The sequence below is a fragment of the Saccopteryx leptura genome, chromosome 13, assembly GCF_036850995.1.
Source record: "Saccopteryx leptura isolate mSacLep1 chromosome 13, mSacLep1_pri_phased_curated, whole genome shotgun sequence".
Lineage (NCBI taxonomy): Eukaryota > Metazoa > Chordata > Mammalia > Chiroptera > Emballonuridae > Saccopteryx > Saccopteryx leptura.
In genome coordinates this window covers 47,236,852-47,257,883 of record NC_089515.1, presented here as the reverse complement: position 1 = coordinate 47,257,883, position 21,032 = coordinate 47,236,852, and the positions used below count along the sequence as shown (strand labels likewise).

General features: G+C 44.8%; 1 protein-coding gene across 4 annotated transcripts in view; it reads left to right on the top strand.

Annotated features, from left to right (window-relative positions):
• The window catches only part of AGBL1 (AGBL carboxypeptidase 1), an 822,308-nt gene that overhangs the window by 173,774 nt on the left and 627,502 nt on the right, over positions 1 to 21,032 (top strand). For all 4 annotated transcript variants that reach the window (XM_066355294.1, XM_066355295.1, XM_066355296.1 and 1 more), the window contains one exon: positions 7,194 to 7,347. In XM_066355294.1, the coding sequence (XP_066211391.1) occupies positions 7,194 to 7,347 (154 nt within the window). The remainder of the gene's footprint in view (positions 1 to 7,193; positions 7,348 to 21,032) is intronic.

Below are 21,032 nucleotides of genomic sequence, written 5' to 3'. Positions count from 1 at the left end.
GACAGGGCTTGTTGTGTGGATCCTGGTCAGGTCTGTCTCTCTATCTCCTCTCCTCTCACTTAAAAAAAAAAAAGTTTATAATTGTTTTCCTTCTATATACTGAATAATGGTCGAGAGGGGAGGTGTCCCATGCTTGGTGGCAGGTGGAATGGGACAGAGAGGTCACGGAGGGGGCACAGAGAGATGGCTGCGTGAACAATGATAGTTTACAGGAAATGAGGTTATGCTGACAGGTATTAGGCATTGATTGAATTGCAATAATATTAATGATTAAAATGGTTAACAGAGAATTCATAGCAGAAGAAAACTTTGAAACTTTGCTTCCTCCTGCATCTGGCACTCAGGTGACACTGTCTTGAAGGACAACGTCCGTGGGCACAGGGATGCTTTGTTTGACCTGTTTCTCTCCCAGCTAACTGCGCCTGATGGCTCCTGCAGACAAGCCTGCTTCTAAACCTGCTTCCCATCGTTGATGGATAACTTTTAGATTTTGTTGATTTTATTAAGATTTGGTATCAGACACCAAAGAACCATGGCCTGTTTGTAGCTCTGCGACATCACAGAATGGTGGTCACGCTTTCCTGGAGAAGGCACTCCACCTGTGCCCCGCCCCCTTTTGTAAGGATGCTTCCAGCCAAAATAAAATGTGCAGCAAACAGCTTTCATGGAAAAAAAAAACCTAAACTGAATTAGAACAAAAAAATCACATAAAAACAATTCAGCAAAGACAGTGTTTCCTAAAGCCCATTCTGTAGCACTCCAGTGTCCTGAGATCTTTAGAGAAAAAGGGTTTGGTGGGCACATACATTCATGAAGTACTGGGTGCTGTTGTTTCTTTTAAGTGTTCACAATGCATATTAAAGTATCTGAAAATTCCTGTAGCCACAAAGACGTTGTCATTTTCTCTAATGCACCATGGTCCTAGTGAGTTCCCCACCCCTCTAACTCCTCATCTATGCCCAGCGCCTGGTAACATCCTGCAAGAATACATTTTGGGAAAGGCTGTAAGAGTATTGCTTTTCTAGTTTTGGGGGCCTGGAATCTTGATAGCAATCATGAGGCAGGGTTTGTTTGGTTTGGTTTGGTTTGTTTTTTTTGACAGACAGAAGGGAGAGAGATGAGAAGCATCAACTCATAGTTGCGACACCTTAGCTGTTCATTGATTGCTTTCTCATATGTGCCTTGTTTGGAGGGGAGGGGCTCTAGCTGAGCCAGTGACCCCTTGCTCAAGCCAGCAATCTTGGGCGCAAGCTAGTGACCATGGAGTCATGTCTATGATCCCGGGCTCAAGCTCGTAAGTTCACGCTCAAACCGGATAAGCCTGTGCTTAAGCCCGTAACCTTGGGATTTTGAACCTGGGTCCTCAGCGTCCCAGGCCAACACTCTATCCACTGCACCACCGCTGGGTCAGGTGTGACACAGGGTTTAAATAATAAACAATATCGGGAGCAGCTTCCACCAAGAATTTTATGAAAGTGGTTGAAATAATTTGTTTATAATCACAGAGAACATCATTAAAACAACACTATTTTCTTAATTAAGGTGCTAAAATTTTTCTTTATGGGGATGGCTGACACATGGCTGACACTCTGATGGGGACATTTCCATTCTTGTCCTGTGCCATCTCTCTCGGGATACCAGATGCCCACTTCTGCTATCGGAGCTTTAATTACACTGAGCTGATATCGATTTTCTCTTTAGTACGTGAATTTCTACAGTGAGCTTCCTTTAGAAGGATGCTTTTCCATTTCTGAATGCTTTTATTTTTGCTGATTTTAGGACCCTTTTTACTTAAACGTAACTTCATTTAATTGTTATCAGAAAATGTGGTTTATACAATTTCTGCTTTTTAAAAAAATTATTGAATTTTTGTAGCCCTGTATATGATTAAATTTTGTTAAAGTTCCATAGACACTTGAGGGGGGAAAAGGGATGTCTTCTATAAAGAAAAAATTGACATATCTATCAAACCAAAAATTTTCAAATACACTGTATCATTATTTTTGTGCCACTGATTTATTTAAGACTGAGGTACTGTCTTAAAATCTCCCACTCCTAGTATAGTTTTCTTTTCTGCCATTTTCACATTGTATATTTCAATCCTGTTATTTGTTTAAGATTTATGAGTTTTATATGTTCATTGTGAATTGTGCCCTTTATCAAAATAAGATTTTTAAATCCCATTTAATGTGCTTGTTCTTAAAAATGACTTTGTCATATATTACTGTTGCTGTGCCTGCTGTAATTTATGTTTGCTTATCCTTTCAGTTTCAATATTTCTCTCTTAAAATATTTTAGCACAGGCAGGCCAAATAAAGAGATAATTTAGGCAGGTTTTCATATCCATCATGTTTTTTATTTCTCCCCTCTCTTTAAAAGCACCTGTTATATACAGTATGCAGTGGGATTTATAAAAACTAATCTGAAAAATTTTGTTGTTTAATAAGGCTGTTTTAACTGAGTTATACTTGTAACAGTTTTTGGTGTGACTTCTGTCATTTTGATTTTATGCTATTTTTCATGCTTCGTTGCTATTTTTCCCTCTCTCCCTCCTCCCTCCCTCCCTCCCTCCCTCCCTCCCTCCCTCCCTCCCTCCCTCCCTTCCTTCCTTCCTACCTTCCTTCCTTCCTTCCTTCCTTCCTTCCTTCCTTCCTTCCTTCCTTCCTTCCTTCCTTCCTTCTTCCCCTCCTTCCCTCCCTCTCTCCTTCTCTTATGCAAAGTACACCAACCATATTTTCTTTGATTCTTATTTTCCCCCCTAAATATTTATAATTCTACCAGTGCTTTCCTTTTCTTAAAAAAAATATTTGAACTTTTATATTTCTCCATCAACAATAACAGTTAAAATTATGGGTGACCTAGGTGACAGGCACTTTTCACATACAATATATGGCTAAATTATAGCAACTATGAGTGAGGTAGGAAATGGTTAAAGGTGAGAAAATGGAGTCACAGAGAGGTCCGGGACAGAAGTCACGTAACCCTTCCAGACTCCGCAGTCAGAGTGGAACCGAGGCAGTCTGACTCAGGACCTGCCCTGTTAGTCAGCTTGAAATACTCCTTTCCGTTTCCAGGAATTAAATCCCATTGCTCTGTCCGTGGAAGTTGAAGATGTTTATCTTCTGTTTGACTTTATTTTTTCTTCACACAGTTCATTTCAGAACCAAATAATGACATTCAAATTTAATAATATGTATTTTCTCCCGAAAAGAGTAATTTTTTATGTTTGTCTAATGTAGAGATTATGTTTTCAATAGGCATTTAGACTTAAACCTGCTGAACTGAACTGTTCTTTTATAGTGTTCCTTAGTTTGCTTCAGGAGAAGCTGAACTATGCCTTCGAGGTATTATTTTCAGTAATGATGAGGTGAGATACTGTCTATTTTTTTTTTAAGAGAGAGAGAGGCAGGAAGGGAAACAGTGAAGGAGAGGAGAGATGAGAAGTATCAACTCGTAGTTGCTTCACTTCAGTTGTTTTGTATTAATTGCATCTCATATGTGCCTTGACTGGGGGACTCCAGCTGAGCCGGTGGCCCCTTGCTCAAGCCAGCGACCTTGAGCTCAAGGCAGCAACCTGGGATTGTGTCGGTGATTCCAGAGTGAAGCCTGTGATGTCGGGGTTTTGAACCTGGGTCCTTGGCACCCCAGGTTGATGCTCTATCTACTGCACCAGCACCAATCAGGCTGTTTTCTAAATTTTTACATATCTGAGCATTATGCTACATTGGCTCACAAGCAAACACTTGGCTGATTATAGCTTTATGGGGTTCCACTCCTTTCTGTTTTCAAGCTCTGGGCAGTACGTCCCTTCCTCTGGCATCCAGTGTTATAGAAGAAGGTACGACCCAAGAATGATTTTTTGGTGTGTATGTATATGTACACACACACACACACACACACTCAGTCACTTTTTAAAAACCTCAATTATAGGGTGCAATCTCTATTCTCAACAAGGAGCAATGGCATTGGGCTTAGATATTCAATCAAACACGCAAGACTAGACTTTACCCAGAATCAAATTCATTCATTCTTTTTTTTTTTAATTTAATTGAGAGGAGGGCAGATGGAGAGACAGACTCCCACATGCGCCCTGACTGGCATCCACCTGGCACCTCCGTCTTGGGATGATGCTCGAATCAACTGAGCTATTTTTAGCACCTGAGGGTGATGCTCGGACAAACCGCACTATCCTAAGTGCGCAGTGTTGATGCTCCAACCAATTAAACCACTGGCTGTGGGAGGGGAAGAGGGAGAGAAGAAGGAGAGGGAGAAGAAGAGAAGCAGATAGTCGCTTCTCCTGTGTGCCCTGACCAGGGAATGAACCTGGGACGACAATATGCCGGGCCTACACTCTATTCACTGAGTTAGCCGGCCAGGGCCTCATTCATCCTTGGGGAAGGGTACAAGACAGGCAATAGTGCAGCAGGCAAAGAAAGGGCTTGGTAGAGGTCTCTGGGTCCCAGGTGCGGTTTTCTCTGCCCTTGTCTCTTTTCACTAGGCATGGCTGTAGTCAAGGGAAAGAAAGCTGAGCTCAGCCTGGGCAAGCCATCAGCCCTGGGGTTTCTTCGGGTTTCATACTTTGCTGGCTTTGTAGGCCTTTTGCTTCTGTGTGTTTGTGCACCATGAGCTAGACACCTCGGCTCCTCGGGCATAGGGGACTGCCTCCCAGTCTCCTGGGTAGGTGCCTCTAACAATACCTGGTGCTTATTACTCAGACAACCGCGAGAATCAAGAACCGAGGTTTGCTCAGGTGCACACACCTCAGCTGAACTCTCATTTTGCATCTGGGAAAGACGATCTTTCTTTTGGGGGATGTTTTCCTGGAGACTAATATTTCAATAGCGTGCAAGCTGCTTTTAGGCTAGGTCTACCCAAATCCAAGCTGGGTCCACCCAAGTAGGGCTTTTCCTTAGTTGAGGAAATTGTTTTTCTTGTTTCCTGGTGTCTTCGTTCTCAATTGCTGTTGTAACAAATGATCACAAACTTGGTGGCTTAAACAGTCTTTTTTTCTTCTTATAGCTATTTAGGTTAGAAGGGGTCAGACATCAAGGTGTCGGGTCTGTGTTGCTGCTGGAGGTTCTTGTAGGAGAATCCATTTCCTTGCCTTTCTCAGCCTTTTTTTTTTTATTTTTTATTTTTCTGAAGTTGGAAACGGGGAGGCAGTCAGACAGACTCCCGCATGCGCCCGACTGGGATCCACCCGGGATGCCCACCAGGGGGCGATGCTCTGCCCATCTGAGGCGTTGCTCTGTTGCAACCAGAGCCATTCTAGTGCCTAAGGCAGAGGCCACAGAGCCATCCTCAGCGCCCGGGCCAACTTTGCTCCAATGGAGCCTTGGCTGCGGGAGGGGAAGAGAGAGACAGAGAAGAAGGAGAGGGGGAGGGGTGGAGAAGCAGATGGGCGCTTCTCCTGTGTGCCCTGGCCGGGAATTGAACCCGGGACTTCTGCATGCCAGGCCGACGCTCTACCACTGAGCCAACCAGCCAGGGCCGCCTTTCTCAGCTTTTGAAGGACACTGTGGTCCTTGGTCTTCGAGCCCCTTCCTCCATCTCCATCTCCAGAGCCAGCGCTGGCTGATCTGTCTCTGGTTCTCTGGGGCTGGGAGAAGTTCGCTGATATACGCACTTGCAATTAGGTCAGCTCCAATGGGGCGGTGCGGGATAATCTCGCATCACCTGGAGACCTTCACCTTCCACAGACCTGCCAAGTCCGTGAGCTGTGGAAGGCAACGTGCGCACAGGCTGTGACGTCTTTGGGCGAGCCCTCAGCCTGCCTGCTCCTTTCGTAGTAGGTCCTTTTCCCATGGGAACACTTCCTCTACCTTTGGAGGGCACCGCTCCCCCTTTCATAATATGCTTTATGACTATTTAATCAATATTTTTGTAGAATTTATGTTTTTATTTATTGGTTAAGAACAAGTGGGGCAGCTTCTCCTTGGGCCCTGTTAATACCTCCTTGACTGTGGTGAACACTTTGGATCATTGGTGAGCGGGATAAATTCTGGGTACTGATGTCCTCGTGCTGGACAGAGGCAGCGTCTCTGACTATGGAGGTGACAGTGTCCCGGTTGTCAGGGTGTGTCGTGTGGGTGGGAGGAAATCTCTGACACTCTTTAGGATGCATTCCAGTGTTTGGATTAGGGAAAGCATCTTCAGGGAGCCTAGAGATTGTTGACCAAGAGTCTTCATTTCAGTGGTGGGGGAGGACGGGGAGGGAAAATAAACTGCTGCCATTAGCTGTTCTGTTTGCTTGACGTTGCTCCTGGATGAATTGTTTTCTATTCTTCGATGTGCTCACAACTCTCCTTATATTGCTTGGCTCTTTCTATTCTTTTCCTTCTTTTTCAAGTGAGAAGAGGGGAGACAGACAGATTCCTGCATGTGCCCTGACCAGGATCCACCTGGCAACCTCTGTCTGGGGCCGATGCTCTGCCCATCTGGGGCCCTTGCTCTGTTGCAACTGGAGCCATTTTTTTTAGCACCTGAGGTGGAGGCCATGGAGCCATCCTCAGCACCCAGGGCCAACTCATTCTAATTGAGCCTTGGCCGCAGGAGGGGAGGAGAAGAGAAGGAGAGAAAGAGAGAGAGAGAGAGAGAAGGGGGAGGGGTGGAGAAGCAGATGGTCACTTCTCCTATGTGCCCTGACTGGGAATCAAACCTGGGACATCCACATGCCAGGCTAAAGCTCTTATCACTGAGCCAACTGGCCAGGGCGTATATTGCTTGGTTCTAAAGGACTTTGTGCTGCACAAGTTCTAGGTCCCATGTTCCTGAGCGTTCTGGGTGTGCTCTGTCTTCACGGAGCTCATTCTTCCTACGCCACAGTGACGAGGTTGCTGCATGCCCTGTCCTTGCGCTTTAAGTGTCAGCGAATGCAGCCATTCTGGTGTGCAACCATGTGCAGGCATGATGCGTCCTGTTCCGCCCATCAACCTTCTCTAGGTAGTGGGGATAGTCCCCTTTTAAATCAGGCCACACCCAATGTTGGGCAGATCAGGTTAACACAATTACTTCTAAACTATAATAAGGGGTTACCATTATATTTATATTATAAAGTTATAACATTTATATTATATAGGATAACATTATTATTGCTGTTTTATATATATAGTAAGCTTTGTTGCCATTTTCTGTTATTGTTATTATTGTCAACAGTACCAATCACAGACACTTCCATTTCATTTCTGCTCCAGACCCACCTCGATATCCTGAGAAAGAGCGTCAACCCCAGAAAGGTCTACTTCCGGCAGGAGGTGCTGTGCCAGACGCTGGGAGGGAACCCGTGTCCCTTGGTGACCATCACGGCCATGCCCGAGTCCGTGAGCGCTGACCACCTGGAGCAGTTCCGTGAGTGAGATGGGGCCTCTTCTCTGGAGACTGGGTCTCAGAGCCTTAGAAGCACTCTGTCCCGTTGAGACCAGAAGCTCTGTAAAGAGTTGGGGACTGGTCTATCTTTATAGAAATAACACCCCAAGTTGGGGTGACACAAGGGATAATACTGGTATGGCTCTGTTGCTAAAAGGAGAAAAAGTGAATTGCAAGCAGTCAGGGAGTTGAAGCAGCTGGTTGGCACGGAGAGCAGTTTGCTAGTGACACCCCTTCCTCTCCTGAGACACTGTCTAGCCTCTGGCCCAGGGACTGTCCTAAGCACGAGAGACAGTGATCCTCCAAGGCCACCTCTCTCTGCTGAGCGGCTGCTTACTTAAGAGAGTGCCTCTGCTCAAATCTGTGTTTTGAAGGCTCAGTGTCTGAATAGGAGCTGAGCTGATGGGCAGTGTGTCCTCAGGACACGGGTCAGCCTTTCGTTCCGCGTGTGTGCTGGTGCTGATGCGGGTGCTTCTGCTGCTTTTCTGACTGCAGTGTTCTTACTTAGAGCAGTGGTTTTCAACCGCTTTGCCCTTGGGGACCAGTGAAAGTAGGGGAATGATTTTGGGGGCCCCTAAGGCAGAAATCACCCTGAGTGTAGCGAATTTGACTAAGACCATAGGGTCTAGAATCGTCGTACAATATCAGGATGGTTAACACTTTGGCCACCCGGTAGGAAATTTCTGGCAGACCAATCTGTGCACTGGTAGTTGAAACACACTGAGTTAGAGGACTTGAGACATGGTGAAAACCCTTAAATAATTTGGCATGCCAGGAAATAGTTTGGTTCAAAACAAAGAAAATAAAGGAGAGAGAAAGGTCTGTTAGTATACCTTCCTGTGACTCAGAGAAGCTGGTTTCTGCTTGCTCTGTGGGATTAGTTATAATAAACAGACGCTCGGGAATCAGCTTGTGTTCTCTCTTAAACATGTGCTGATGTGTCAGCCATTGCTCACCTCGCGAGGTGTCCTGGGCAGAGTGCAGAGCGCCCTTTCAGTGGTCAGATGAACGCTGTTCATTTTTCTTTTTGACGTGGTCAGTGTGCAAGTGACAATCATGGAGCAGGACCAGAGGGACCTGCCTCAGGAGGAGGGACTAATCAGGGCTGTCCCTCCCGGGTATAGCAGCACACGGCCCATGCTCAGAAGGGCCTGCTGTTTGTCTAATGCTGCACTGTCCACCATCTTGAAATTCCTTAAAAAGTTTGGAACAACGGGCCCTGCAATTTGTGTGGCTGGTCCTGGGACTAATCAAAGGCCACAAAGCTATGAAGTGACAAAGGTGAGAGCTCTCCCCAAGCCACCATTCTCTGTATCTCAGTCATGCAAGAAGAATCCCAGCCTGTCTTGCCAGAGCACTGAAATGTTCTGTGTGTGGCTGTGAGGCTGTGGGGTCATGGTCGCCCGGAGGGGGCCTCAGCATCGCCGTGCAGGCTCCCTTCTGCGAGGCCGGACTCTGCCCTGTGCTGTGCCCTGACACCGTGGGAGGCTGGCTTAGTTATTAAAGCAACTCCCACCGAATTGAGCACAAGTAAGAGTGTTAGTCACCCTCTTCCTGCTCACACTGGACTGTATTTTCCTTTTCTAACCTGACGAAAGCATTGTCCTGGCGGATGTCTCAGACACCATGGCAGGATAAGGGGGAGAGAAGACTGACCCTCCGATCCCACCGTAGAGCTGAGATTCCGTGTCCTGGGCTGCGGTGCTGGGCGTACAACCTCAGCCTGGCTATGGAATAATAAAACTTTGCTTGGCAGGTTGCAACACACCGTTGCTGTGTTTCTAATAGAAAAAAAACAACTCACAAAATATAGTGCAGTGTAAACACCACCTACCTCCAGAATGCCATGGACTATGCCTGTCAATCAGAAACGGAACCACTTAACTTTCTAGGGCCCACAGAATGTCTCGGATTGATGTAGGTAGCAGATGAGCCAGCGCCCCAGACTCTCCTCCCTCCAGGTGAACTTCAGGTGCCTCGTCTGCTTCCTTCTCCCAGGGACCTAGGTCAGCTGCGGGCTGGGGTCATATGTCACTGTGAGTGGGCCGGTTTCTGGGTCTGTGGCCGCCATGCACCCCTCATAAGGAAGTGATATGCACTGAGAGGCTTTCCTTCCACCATGTGGAATGATTACTTTGGGCTTATTTTAGAATAAAGAAATACCCTGCCTGGTTGGCTCAGTCGATGAAGAGCGTTGTCCTGAGATGACAAGGTTGCGGGTTTGGTCCCTGGTCGGGGCACACGTGGGAAGCAACCAATGAATGTATGACTGTGTGGAAGAACAAACGAACGCTTCCCTTCTCCTCCCCTCTCTTTTCTTTCCTCTCTCTGCCTAAAATAAAATCAAGCCCTGGCCAGATAGCTCTGTTGGTTGGAGCATCATCTCCAAGCACGGAGGTTGCCAGTTCAATTTCTCGGTCAGGGCACATACAGGAGCAGCTTGATGTGCCTGTCTCTCTCTCCCTGCCTCTCTCAAAAAAAAAAAAAAAAAAACAAAACAAAAAACAAGAAATAGGAGCATGGCTGTAGATTAGTGACGCTCAAGTCTCAGCTTGGGGACAGCACTGGTATGCCTTCGTAGTATAAGAAGGCTGGTTTCGATGCACAGTAGGAGCCAAGGTGGTGACCATAAAGGAGAGGGCCCAGCGCAAGCCAAGGAAGGACTGGTAAAGAGATTGGTCAGTTTGAAAGCCAAGGAGAAGACAAGATGGCAATGGAGTAGGCGGACGTACCAACTTCCACCTCCCAGAACCAAAGTGGATTACAAACTAATTTTAAGAACCATCATCTATAAAAACCAACTTTGGACTAAAACTAAGAGGATTCTTCAACCAAGGAACACTGCAGAAACCACATCAAGACTAGTAGGAAAAGCAGAAACACGGAGAGGGCTGCTCAGCTCCCCGGAGTGAACGATAGCTGGGAGAAACTCGTGTGGTGGGAACTGAGTTTAGCAGAGAGGGGAGGGTCCTGAGCCCCAGGAACAAAGCCCCAGCCTGCAGCCCCAGAGCCTAGAAGAGGCGTATGGACAGTATTTAGCTGGAAACAAGACAGGATACTGTTTGTGAGAAAGAGACTGATTTCTCAGACCCAGGATTCTTCTTAAAGGGACCGTGCAGAAAACCTCTCTCACAACCACTCACCTAGGGCTCCAGGGGTGGGGGTGAGCTGAGAAGACCAGAGTAGCAGGGAGAGAGTGTAATATGGGAGTCACAAGGAGAAACATTTTGAGAGACAGCCACCCTAACCTCTGGGATGAGTCCCTCCCCAAATCTGAAGTGAATATTTCCCCTGGAAACAGTAATATCAGCAAAAGGAAGCAGGACACCAGCCAAACAAGCTCTCCCGCGGCACTCAGAGCAGAGTCGCTTAGAAGGAGGGAGCTTTCGGGACTACAGTAGTGAGTCTTAGGGTCTGAGCTGCGGCACCCCCACCCACATGGCTGAGGGCTCTCCTGAGGGTGGGCGGCAGTGGGACGCAGAAGCGCGGTTCTGTTGGTAAGGGCAGAAGCTGGCTGGCCACCACTGAGGCCCAGGTTTGAGCTCAGTCTTGCCCGACTGGGGAGGAGGGGATGTGTGAAAGTGGTCAAGCCCAGCTGCGGGCCACTTGCAATCCAGCCTGCAGGGGAAGGGCAGGAGCCCCAGAAGGAGTGGAGACCCACCCTTGAGCAAGGGCGCAGGAACACAGCCTTGCCCCACCCACAGACCGAGACTTGTGGCCTGACTTGGGAGCCAGCTCTTCCCGTGGGGGTGGAGCCAAAAGCCCAGAATAGGCAGAGTCCCGCGACTGAGCATGGGCATGCAGTCCTGCCTGGCCTGTGGAGCCAAGGCTTGCAGCCGTCCCACCAGTGGGCTCCTCCTGTGGGGGGGGGGAGCAAAAGCCCAGAATCAGGTGGAGACCCACAGCTGAGCAAAGGTGCTCACCCCTGCCCTCAGGGTCGAGCATGCCACCAGTGGGGGCAGGGTGAAGGCCAAGTCCACCGAGGCTTGTATACCTGAGCAGTGATCACAGCCACTCCTGTGAAGGAGAGGCAGAAACCACAGCAACAGCCCCAGTGGGCAGGCACTGGCAACACCCATACTCAAACGCCCTAGGCAGCAACAGCAGAGGGGGTGGTGGACCTGCAGACAGACCACACCTAGGGAACACAGAGGCCACAACCAGTGGACTCCAGTGGTCAAAACCTTCTTTTACACAGACAAAATGAGAAGGCAGAGAAATGCAACACAAATGAATCAAGAGAAATCCCCAGAAAAAGACCTGAATGAGTCAGATATAACCAAATTACCAGATGCAAAGTTTAAAATAATAATTGTTAGGATGCTTAAAGATATTAGAACAAAAATAGATGGTAATTACGAACACCTAAATAGATAGCAAATATAAAAAAGGACATTGAAATAATAAAAAAGGCCCTGGCCGGTTGGCTCAGCGGTAGAGCGTCGGCCTGGCATGCGGGGGACCCGGGTTCGATTCCCGGCCAGGGCACATAGAAGAAGCACCCATTTGCTTCTCCACCCCCCACCCCCTCCTTCCTCTCTGTCTCTCTCTTCCCCTCCCGCAGCCAAGGCTCCATTGGAGCAAAGATGGCCCGGGCGCTGGGGATGGCTCCTTGGCCTCTGCCCCAGGTGCTAGAGTGGCTCTGGTCACGGCAAAGTGATGCCCCGGAGGGGCAGAGCATCGCCCCCTGGTGGGCAGAGCGTCGCCCCTGGTGGGCGTGCCGGGTGGATCCCGGTCGGGCGCATGCGGGAGTCTGTCTGACTGTCTCTCCCCATTTCCAGCTTCATAAAAAGAAAAATAATTAAAAAAAAAGAAATAATAAAAAATAATCAGTCAGAAATGACAAATACAGTATCAGAAATGAAGAACACAATGGAAGGAATTAAAAGCAGGATGGATGAAGCTGAGAATTGAATCAGCAAGTTAGAGGACAAGATAAATAAAGGCACAGAAGCAGAGCAGATAAAAGAAAAGAGACTCAGAAAGTATGAGGAAACTCTAAGAGAGCTCTGTGACAACATGATGAGAAATAACATCCACATCATAAGGGTTCCTGAAGAAGAAGAGAAAGAACAAGGGATAGAGACTTTGTTCAAGCATATCATAGCTGAAAACTTCCCTCAATTAAGGCAGTAAAACATCTCACAAGTTCAAGAAGCACAGAGAACTCCATTAAAGAGAAACCCAAAGAAATCTACACTAAGACACATCATAATTAAAATACCAAAGCTAAGTGATAAAAAGAAAATATTAAAAGCTGCTAGAGAAAAAAAGACTATCACCTACAAAGGAGCCCCCATAAGGATGACTTCCAACTTCTCAACAGAAACACTTGAGGCCAGAAGGGAATAGCAAGAAATATTCAAAATAATGCAGATAAAGAGCCTACAACCAAGACTACTTTATCCAGCAAGGCTATCGTTTAAAATTGAAGGAGAAATAAAAAGCTTTCCAGACAAAAAAAACCTCAAGGAATTGACTACAACCAAACCAAGGCTGCAAGAAATGCTAAGGGGCCTGTTGTAAACAGATCAAAGGAGAAAAAGAATATAGCAAAAGAGGAATACAGTTTTAAAAAATAAAATGGCAATAAACAATTACATATCAATAATAACCTTAAATGTAAATGGATTAAATGATCTGATCAAAAGACATAGGGTAGCTGCATGGATAAGAACACAGGACCCATACATATATGCTGTCTACAAGAGACACACTTTAAAACAAAAGATGCACATGGACTGAAGATAAAAGGATGGAAAAAAAATATTTCACCCAAATGGAAATGAAAAAAAAGCTGGGGTAGCAATACTTATATCAGACAAAATGGACTTTAAAACAAAGGCTATAGTAAGAGATAAAGAAGGTCACTACATAATGATAAAGGGAGCAATCCAATGGGAAGATATAACCGTTATAAATATCTACGCACCTAATATAGGAGCACCTAAATATGTAAAGCAGACTTTGATGGATTTAAAGGGCGAGAAAAACAGCAAATAGTATAATAGTAGGGATTTGAATACCCCACTAACATCACTAGATAGATCCTCAAGAAAGAAAATTAACAAAGAAACAGCAGACTTAAAGGACACACTAGATCAACTCGATTTAATAGATATCTCAGAACCTTTCACCCTAAAGCAACAGAATTCTTTTCAAGTGCTCATGGTACATTCTCTAGGACAAACTACATGTTAGGGCACAAAAGCGGTCTCAACAAATTTAAGAAGACTGAAATCATATTGAGCACTTTCTCTGATCACAATGGCATGAAACTAGAAATCAACCACAACAGAAAAACTGAAAAATACTCAAACACTTGGAAACTAAATAGCATGTTATTAAATAATGAATGGGTTAACAATGAGATCAAATAAGAAATAAAAAAAATTCCTAGAAACGAAGGATAACGAGCATACATCAACTCAAAATTTATGGGACACAGCAAAAGCAGCCCTGAGAGGGAAGTTCATAGCATTACAGGCATACCTCAAGAAGCTAGAAAAAGCTCGAATAAACAACTTGACTCTGCATCTAAAAGAACTAGAAAAAGAACAGCAAGTAAAGCCCAGAGGTAGTAGAAGGAAGGAAATAATAAAGATCAAAGCAGAAATAAATGACATAGAGGCAAAAAAAACAATACAGAGAATCAATGAAACCAGGAGCTGGTTCTTTGAAAAGGTAAACAAAATCGGTGAACCTTTAACCAGACTCACCAAGAAAAAAAGAGAGAAGACTCAAATAAATAAAATCAGAAATGAGAGTGGAGAAATAATAACTGACACAACAGAAATACAAAATATTGTAAGAAAATACTATAAAGAACTGTACGCCAAAAAACTAGACAACCTAGATGAAATGGACAAATTCCTTGAAACATATAATCATGCAAAAATTAATCTGGAAGAATCAGAAAACCTAAACAGACCAATTACAACAAATGAGATTGAAACAGTTATCAAAAAACTCCCAAAAAAGAAAAGTCCTGGGCCTGATGGCTTCACAAGTGAAGTCTACCAAATATTCAAAGAAGAACTAACTCTTATCCTTCTCAAGCTATTTCAAAAAATTCAAGAGAAAGGAAGACTTCCAAGCTCCTTTTATGAGGCGAGTATAATTCTGATTCCAAAACCAGGCAAAGACAACACAAAGAAAGAAAATTATAGACCAATATCCCTGATGAATTTAGATGCAAAAATCCTCAACAAAATATTAGCAAACCAGATCCAGCAATATATGAAAAAAATCATACACCATGATCAAGTGGGATTTATTCTTGGGAGGCAAGGCTGGTACAATATTTGCAAATCAATCAATGTGATTCATCACATAAACAAAAGGAAGGAGAAAAACCACATGATAATTTCAATAAATGCAGAAAAAGCATTTGATAAAATTCAGCACCTATTCATGATCAAAACTCTCAGCAAAGTGGGAATACAGGGAACATACCTCAACATGATAAAGGCCATCTATGACAAACCCACAGCCAACATCATACTCAATGGGCAAAAATTAAAAGCAATCCCCTTAAGATCAGGAACAAGGCAGGGGTGCCCCTTTCACCACTCTCATTCAACATAGTTCTGGAAGTCCTAGCTACAACAATCAGACAAGAAGAAGAAATAAAAGGCATCCAAATTGGAAAAGAAGAAGTAAAACTATCATTTGCAGATGATATGATATTGTTTATAGAAAACCCTAAAGTCTCAGTCAAAAAACTACTGGACCTGATAAATGAATTCAGCAAGGTGGCAGGATATAAAATTAATACTCAGAAATCAGAGGCATTTTTATACACTAACAATGAACTGTCAGAAAGAGAAATTAAGGAAACAATCCCCTTCATCATTGCAACCAAAAAAATAAATTACCTAGGACTAAATTTAACCAGGGAGATTAAAGACTTGTATTCAAAAAATTATAAAACATTGATAAAAGAAATCAGGGAAGATACAAACAAGTGGAAGCATATACCGTGCTCATGGTTAGGAAGAATAAACATCATTAAAATGTCTATATTACCCAAAGCAATTTATAAATTCAATGCAATACCGATTAAAATACCAATGACTTACTTCAAAGATATAGAATACATATTCCAAAACTTTATATGGAACCAAAAGAGAACATGAATAGCCTCAGCAATCTTGAAAAGGAAGAATAAAGTGGGAGGTATCACACTTCCGGATATCAAGTTATACTACAAGGCCATTGTACTCAAAACAGCCTGGTACTGGCATAAGAACAGGCATATAGATCAATGGAACAGAACTGAGAACCCAGAAATAAACCCACACTTTTATGGACAACTGATATTTGACAAAGGAGGTAAGAGCATACTAAAGACAGCCTCTTCAACAACGGGTGTTGGGAAAATTGGACAGCTACCTGCAAAAAAATGAAACTAGACCACCAACTTACACCATTCACAAAAATAAATTCAAAATGGATAAAAGACTTAAATGTAAGCCATAAAACCATAAGCATCTTAGAAGAAAACATAGGTAGTAAGCTCTCTGACATCTTTCGCAGCAATATATTTGCTGATTTATCTCCACAGGCAAGTGAAATAAAAGACAGGATAAACAAATGGGACTATATCAAACTAAAAAGCTTCTGCACAGCTAAAGACAATAAGAACAGAATAAAAAGACAAACTACACAATGGGAGAATATATTTGACAATACGTCTGATAAGGGGTTAATAACCAAAATTTATAAAGAACTTGTAAAACTCAATACCAGGAAGACAAACAATCCAATCAAAAATGGGTGAAAGAAATGAATAGACACTTCTCCCATGAGGACATACAGATGGCCAATAGGCATATGAAAAAATGCTCAACATCACTAATCATTAGAGAAATGCAAATTAAAACCACAATGAGCTATCATCTCACACTAGTCAGAATGGTGCTCATGAACAAAACAACACAGAATAAGTGCTGGCGAGGATGTGGAGAAAAGGGAACCTTCCTGCACTGCTGGTGGGAATGCAGACTGGTGCAGCCACTCTGGAAATCAGTATGGAGATTCCTCAAGAAATTAAAAATCAAACTGCCTTTTGACCCAGCTCTACCACTTTTAGGACTATACCCCAAGAACACCATAGCACTGTTTGAAAAGAAGAAATGCACCCCAATATTTATGGCAGCATTGTTCACAATAGCAAAGATCTGGAAACAGCCCAAGTGTCCATCAGAGGACGAGTGGATTAAAAAGCTTTGGTACATATATACTATGGAATACTACTCAGCCATAAGAAATGATGACATCGGATCATTTACAACATGGATGGACCTTGATAACATTATACTGAGTGAAATAAGTAAATCAGAAAAAACTAAGAACTATATGATTCCATACATAGGTGGGACATAAAAATGAGACTCAGAGACATGGACAAGAGTATGGGGGTTATGGAGTGGGGGGGGAGGAGAGGGAGGGGTTTAGGGGAGGGGAGGGGCACAAAGAAAACCAGTTAGAAGGTGACGGAGACAATTGGAATTTGGGTGATGGGAATGCAGCATAATCAAATGTCAATATAACCTAGAGATGTTTTCTCTGAACATATGTACCCTGATTTATCAATGTCACCCATTAAAATTAATTAAATAACAACAAGAACAACAAAAGAGCATGACTGTAGGCCCCGGGAGAACTCCCTGCTCAGGATGGTCCCCTGATGGCCTGGTCTGAAGCCCCAGGCCTGGGGATTATGGAGGACAAGTTATTAATTGCTTTGAGTCCTTCCCAGGGTCTGGGCTCCAGAGAATCTTCTAAAAGATTCATTTGATTTGATTTATTTTTCAAAAGTATTGCATAAAATATTTAATCTCACTTGCTTATTAACCCTTTGAGGAGTGAGTTCTTTTCATGCTCGCTGACCCCTGGGAGAGAGTTTTTTTTTCAAAAAATGAGATCAGTTCCAGTTCCAGTTTTATTAACTTAAAGTCATGTTTGTTTGACAACCAGTTTATGAAAACAAGAAGAACATACATTTGCCCTTTTTTAATGTTGCCTTACACATTTTTAAAATAATTTTTTTTTTATTTTGGATGGTCAGGAGGCATGAGGACGTACATGAACGTTCGTACTGCTCTAAGGGTTAGACGTATTTTCAGTTCGGCAATAGCAGGTTAGCCTGGTGTGTGCTTCATGCCATTTGGAGCGTGGAGGGTGGGGCCCTCTCACAGGGCTCCTGCATTTCCTACCTTGGGATCTGAGACCTCAGAGCTGACATGCTGGCAGAGCCCCAAGGACAGTCGCTCTCTGCCCTTTTCAGGGAGACAGGGAACAGGGAAGTTCTCAGAAAAACTGTCAGCAAAGCCATTATGGAAGATACAGGCTTGAAAAGGACTTGATGGACAAAGGGAAAACAGCTCCGGCGTTGGGGAGGTCTGGCCCTTCAGAGGAGCTCAGGGCATCCGGGGTTTGCCGAGTGGACAGTGTGGAGGAGGAGTGGACAGAAGCCACAGGATGGGACAGAGGACCCACTTGGTTGGAACAGAAGGCACCAGGTGAGCTGGTGTACAGATAGGTTTGGTAGCAAGAGCCACCCTGAAACGTTCTCCTGCTTTCTGAGACTAGACTGCAGTGTTTGTGGTCTTCTGGCGTAATCAAACGTAGCCTAGAGATCCTTTCACACGTTCTACAGCAATAGGTTCTTTGATTCACAGGCCTGTTGAATATGCGTCTTCCAAGTGGAGGGTTGACAAATTCTATTTCCTGCAGCCTGTGAGCTCTCCGGGGATGGTGCGCGCGCATTGTCTGATGTCTTTGGATTTGAACTGAGAGAGGATGCTGAACATAAGTAGAACTAGAGGGCAAATCAGAGTGCCAAGAAAGTCTTGGGGGTGGCGCTGGCGGTTTGCTCAGACGGTTAGATCCCCAGTCAGGGCACAGACAGGAAGTGACCAATGAGTGCACAGCTAAGTGGAACAACAGATATATGCTTCTGTCTGTCACTATCAAATCAATCAATCACTTAATAATAATAATAATAATAAGAAGAAGAAGAAGAAGAAGAAGAAGGTGGTCTTGGGCAGGGGGCGGGGTTCACTGTTGACTCGAACCCTAATGGAAGTGGGAGAGAAGCCCAGAGAGGGGACTGCTTCTACCTTGCCCACGGCTCAGCCATTCCCTGGCTCCTGCCTGCTTTCTGACTCTTGGCGTTGCTGTCCTGGGACTTCCTATACTTGTCGTTATTCCACTTTGCAAATGCAAAGTTAAGGCTCACAGAAAGTCAAGGACCAGCGGAGGCCTCGAGGGTGGTGTGTGGGTACGCAGGGCGGAGCCCACGACAGTTTCAGGGTACCCTCCTCCAGGCTCAGCTGCACCAACACAGTCCCCAGAAACGCACACAGTTAAACAGGCTACCTATGAAACACCTCCATCGTTTTGTTGACTTTCCCATTTCTCTGTCGTTCCCTCCAAACCTCACCTTCTCAATGACCATTTCTGCCCAAGAACGTTGGGTCCCTTTTTATTTGGGGGAGAATACATCCTTTTTTTTTTCTCAGGAGGTCTGTTGCTGCATTTTTCATTTTCGGACCTCTCTGGCTTCAGACCTACACTGTCTCGGCTGTCCTCCCTCACGCGTGGGGCTTTTCTGAGGGAGAATGCCGTCCTCTTATTAGACACTCTCATTCTCCGAGTCCAGGAGTCGTGGACTCTGGTGAGGAGCCACGGAACCACAAAGGTGGGTGGGAGGGGGTGGATCTCCTGTTTTTGATGGGAAGACACTGGCCTGCATTGATCATCGCCTAAGAGAGGAAAGATAACCTTTCCTGTCTCTGGAGGTGAGATCACCCCCCTTCCCTCTCCCTGTCCCCGTCCCCCCATCTCCCTCCGGGAGCTCACACACTGCTCTCTCCAGGGGACCTGAGCTAGGGGAAGCGGGAGGTTTCATTTGCACTAAAGAATACCTTTTTCCTCTGCTTTTTCTTAAAAGTATTCTTTACAAAAGCAATGTTCTGTTCAGCCTGCCATTATGCTAAAAGCTTTTCCTTGGAAGACAATAGCTGTTCTCAGAAGAAAGATTTACATGGGGTCCCGAGGGTGTAATGAGCTACCACATAGCACCTGCCTGGGGTTGGGAGTTGTAGCTGGTAAGTGGTTTTAAATTAGAACAGAGTGGAAAAAATTCACAGTTGCAGAATTCCCCTTTTGGCTTCTTTGCAAATCATTTTCCATCCTCTCCTTCTGAGACGCCAGTTCCGGTGGGATGAACGGGCTGGGCTGACACCCGCGCTCCAAGGAAAACAGACGCAAACAAGAACGGAAATTTCTGGGGGGTTTTGGCCCTTTCCCGCCAGGACTTGGGGGACCAAGGGTTTCTACAGGATCACTGCATTTTAGAGCTTAGAAATCCACAAAGACAATCAAGTTCGGATTTCTCAGTTGCCGGGCAGTCGACCTGTCTGTCACCTGGTTGGCTAATGGCAGAGGTGGCTTGGACCTCAGACCTCATGTCTCCTGGTTAAATTATCTATTTTCGCCCTGTAAGGCACCACTTCTGACAAATGTTGTAACTACAAAACAAAATGAAACCAAACCAAGAAATAAGAGAATAAAAACTTCTCTTGATGGAAATTTTTAGTAAAAGGGTTTAGAATTACAGAAACAGAATTGTACCTTTTTCTTCTTTTTTCTTCTGCCTGGGGATTCCACCTCTTCAGGCAACCAGGGGTAGGAACCACAGTGGGTATTAGGAATACAAAGATACATATTATTTAATCCTTGTCTCTGAGGCACTTACAACCTCCAGGGGGTGTGAGTGTGAAATTCATGTGAACAGGAGGAAGGTCAGTGGAGCCCAGGGAGGAGCATTTGCCTGCACGGAGAATCAGAGGACTTGTCCCCTGAAGGGGGCGTTGTATAAATCCCACAGGCCTGGTGGTCCTGCATTGACACCACTTTGCTTTCAAAGAAGCCTCAGTCCAAAGTCCCAAAACTATTTGAAGAAAAATTTGAATCTTTCCTGAGGAGACAGAAAAGGAAGGGTTTATAAAACTACTCAAAAAACACACTTAAAGCCCTGGTTGATTGGCTCAGTGGATAGAGCATTGATCCTACCTGCAGACGTCCCAGGTTTTATTCCCAGTCAGGGCACACAGGTTTGTCCGAGCTTCAGCCTCAGGTGCTAAAAATAGCTCATTTGATTCAAGCATTGGCCCTGGACAGGGGTTATTGGGTGGATTCCAGTTGGGGTGAATGTGAGAGTCTGTCTCTCTATCTCCCCTCCTCTCACTTAACACACACATGCCCAAAACAAACAAACAAATAAACAAAATATTCAAACCTCCTTATCTTTCTTAATGTTATCAGCCTTCACATATGTAAATAGTGGTTCGCAATAATCCCACCTCTTTTCAATACAAGCCCTGAAAAATCTTTGACATTTAAACTGGTTGACTATCTCTTTTCTGCTTTCCCCTTTGGCCTGGTCATTCCAGGAAAAAGAAAGGCCAAGAATCCTTCCTCCTTCCAAGGCTGGTTTGAGGGAGGAGGGAAGATGTCTAACCTTGTCATTGAATAGCTTTGCGTATACCCGATCACGTATTTCATTCTTACAACGTTTTCCATAATATTGTTTGGGCCTCATAGTTCCCTTGTGAGTTGAGGAAGAAAATAATCATTACGCCCATTTTATAATGAGA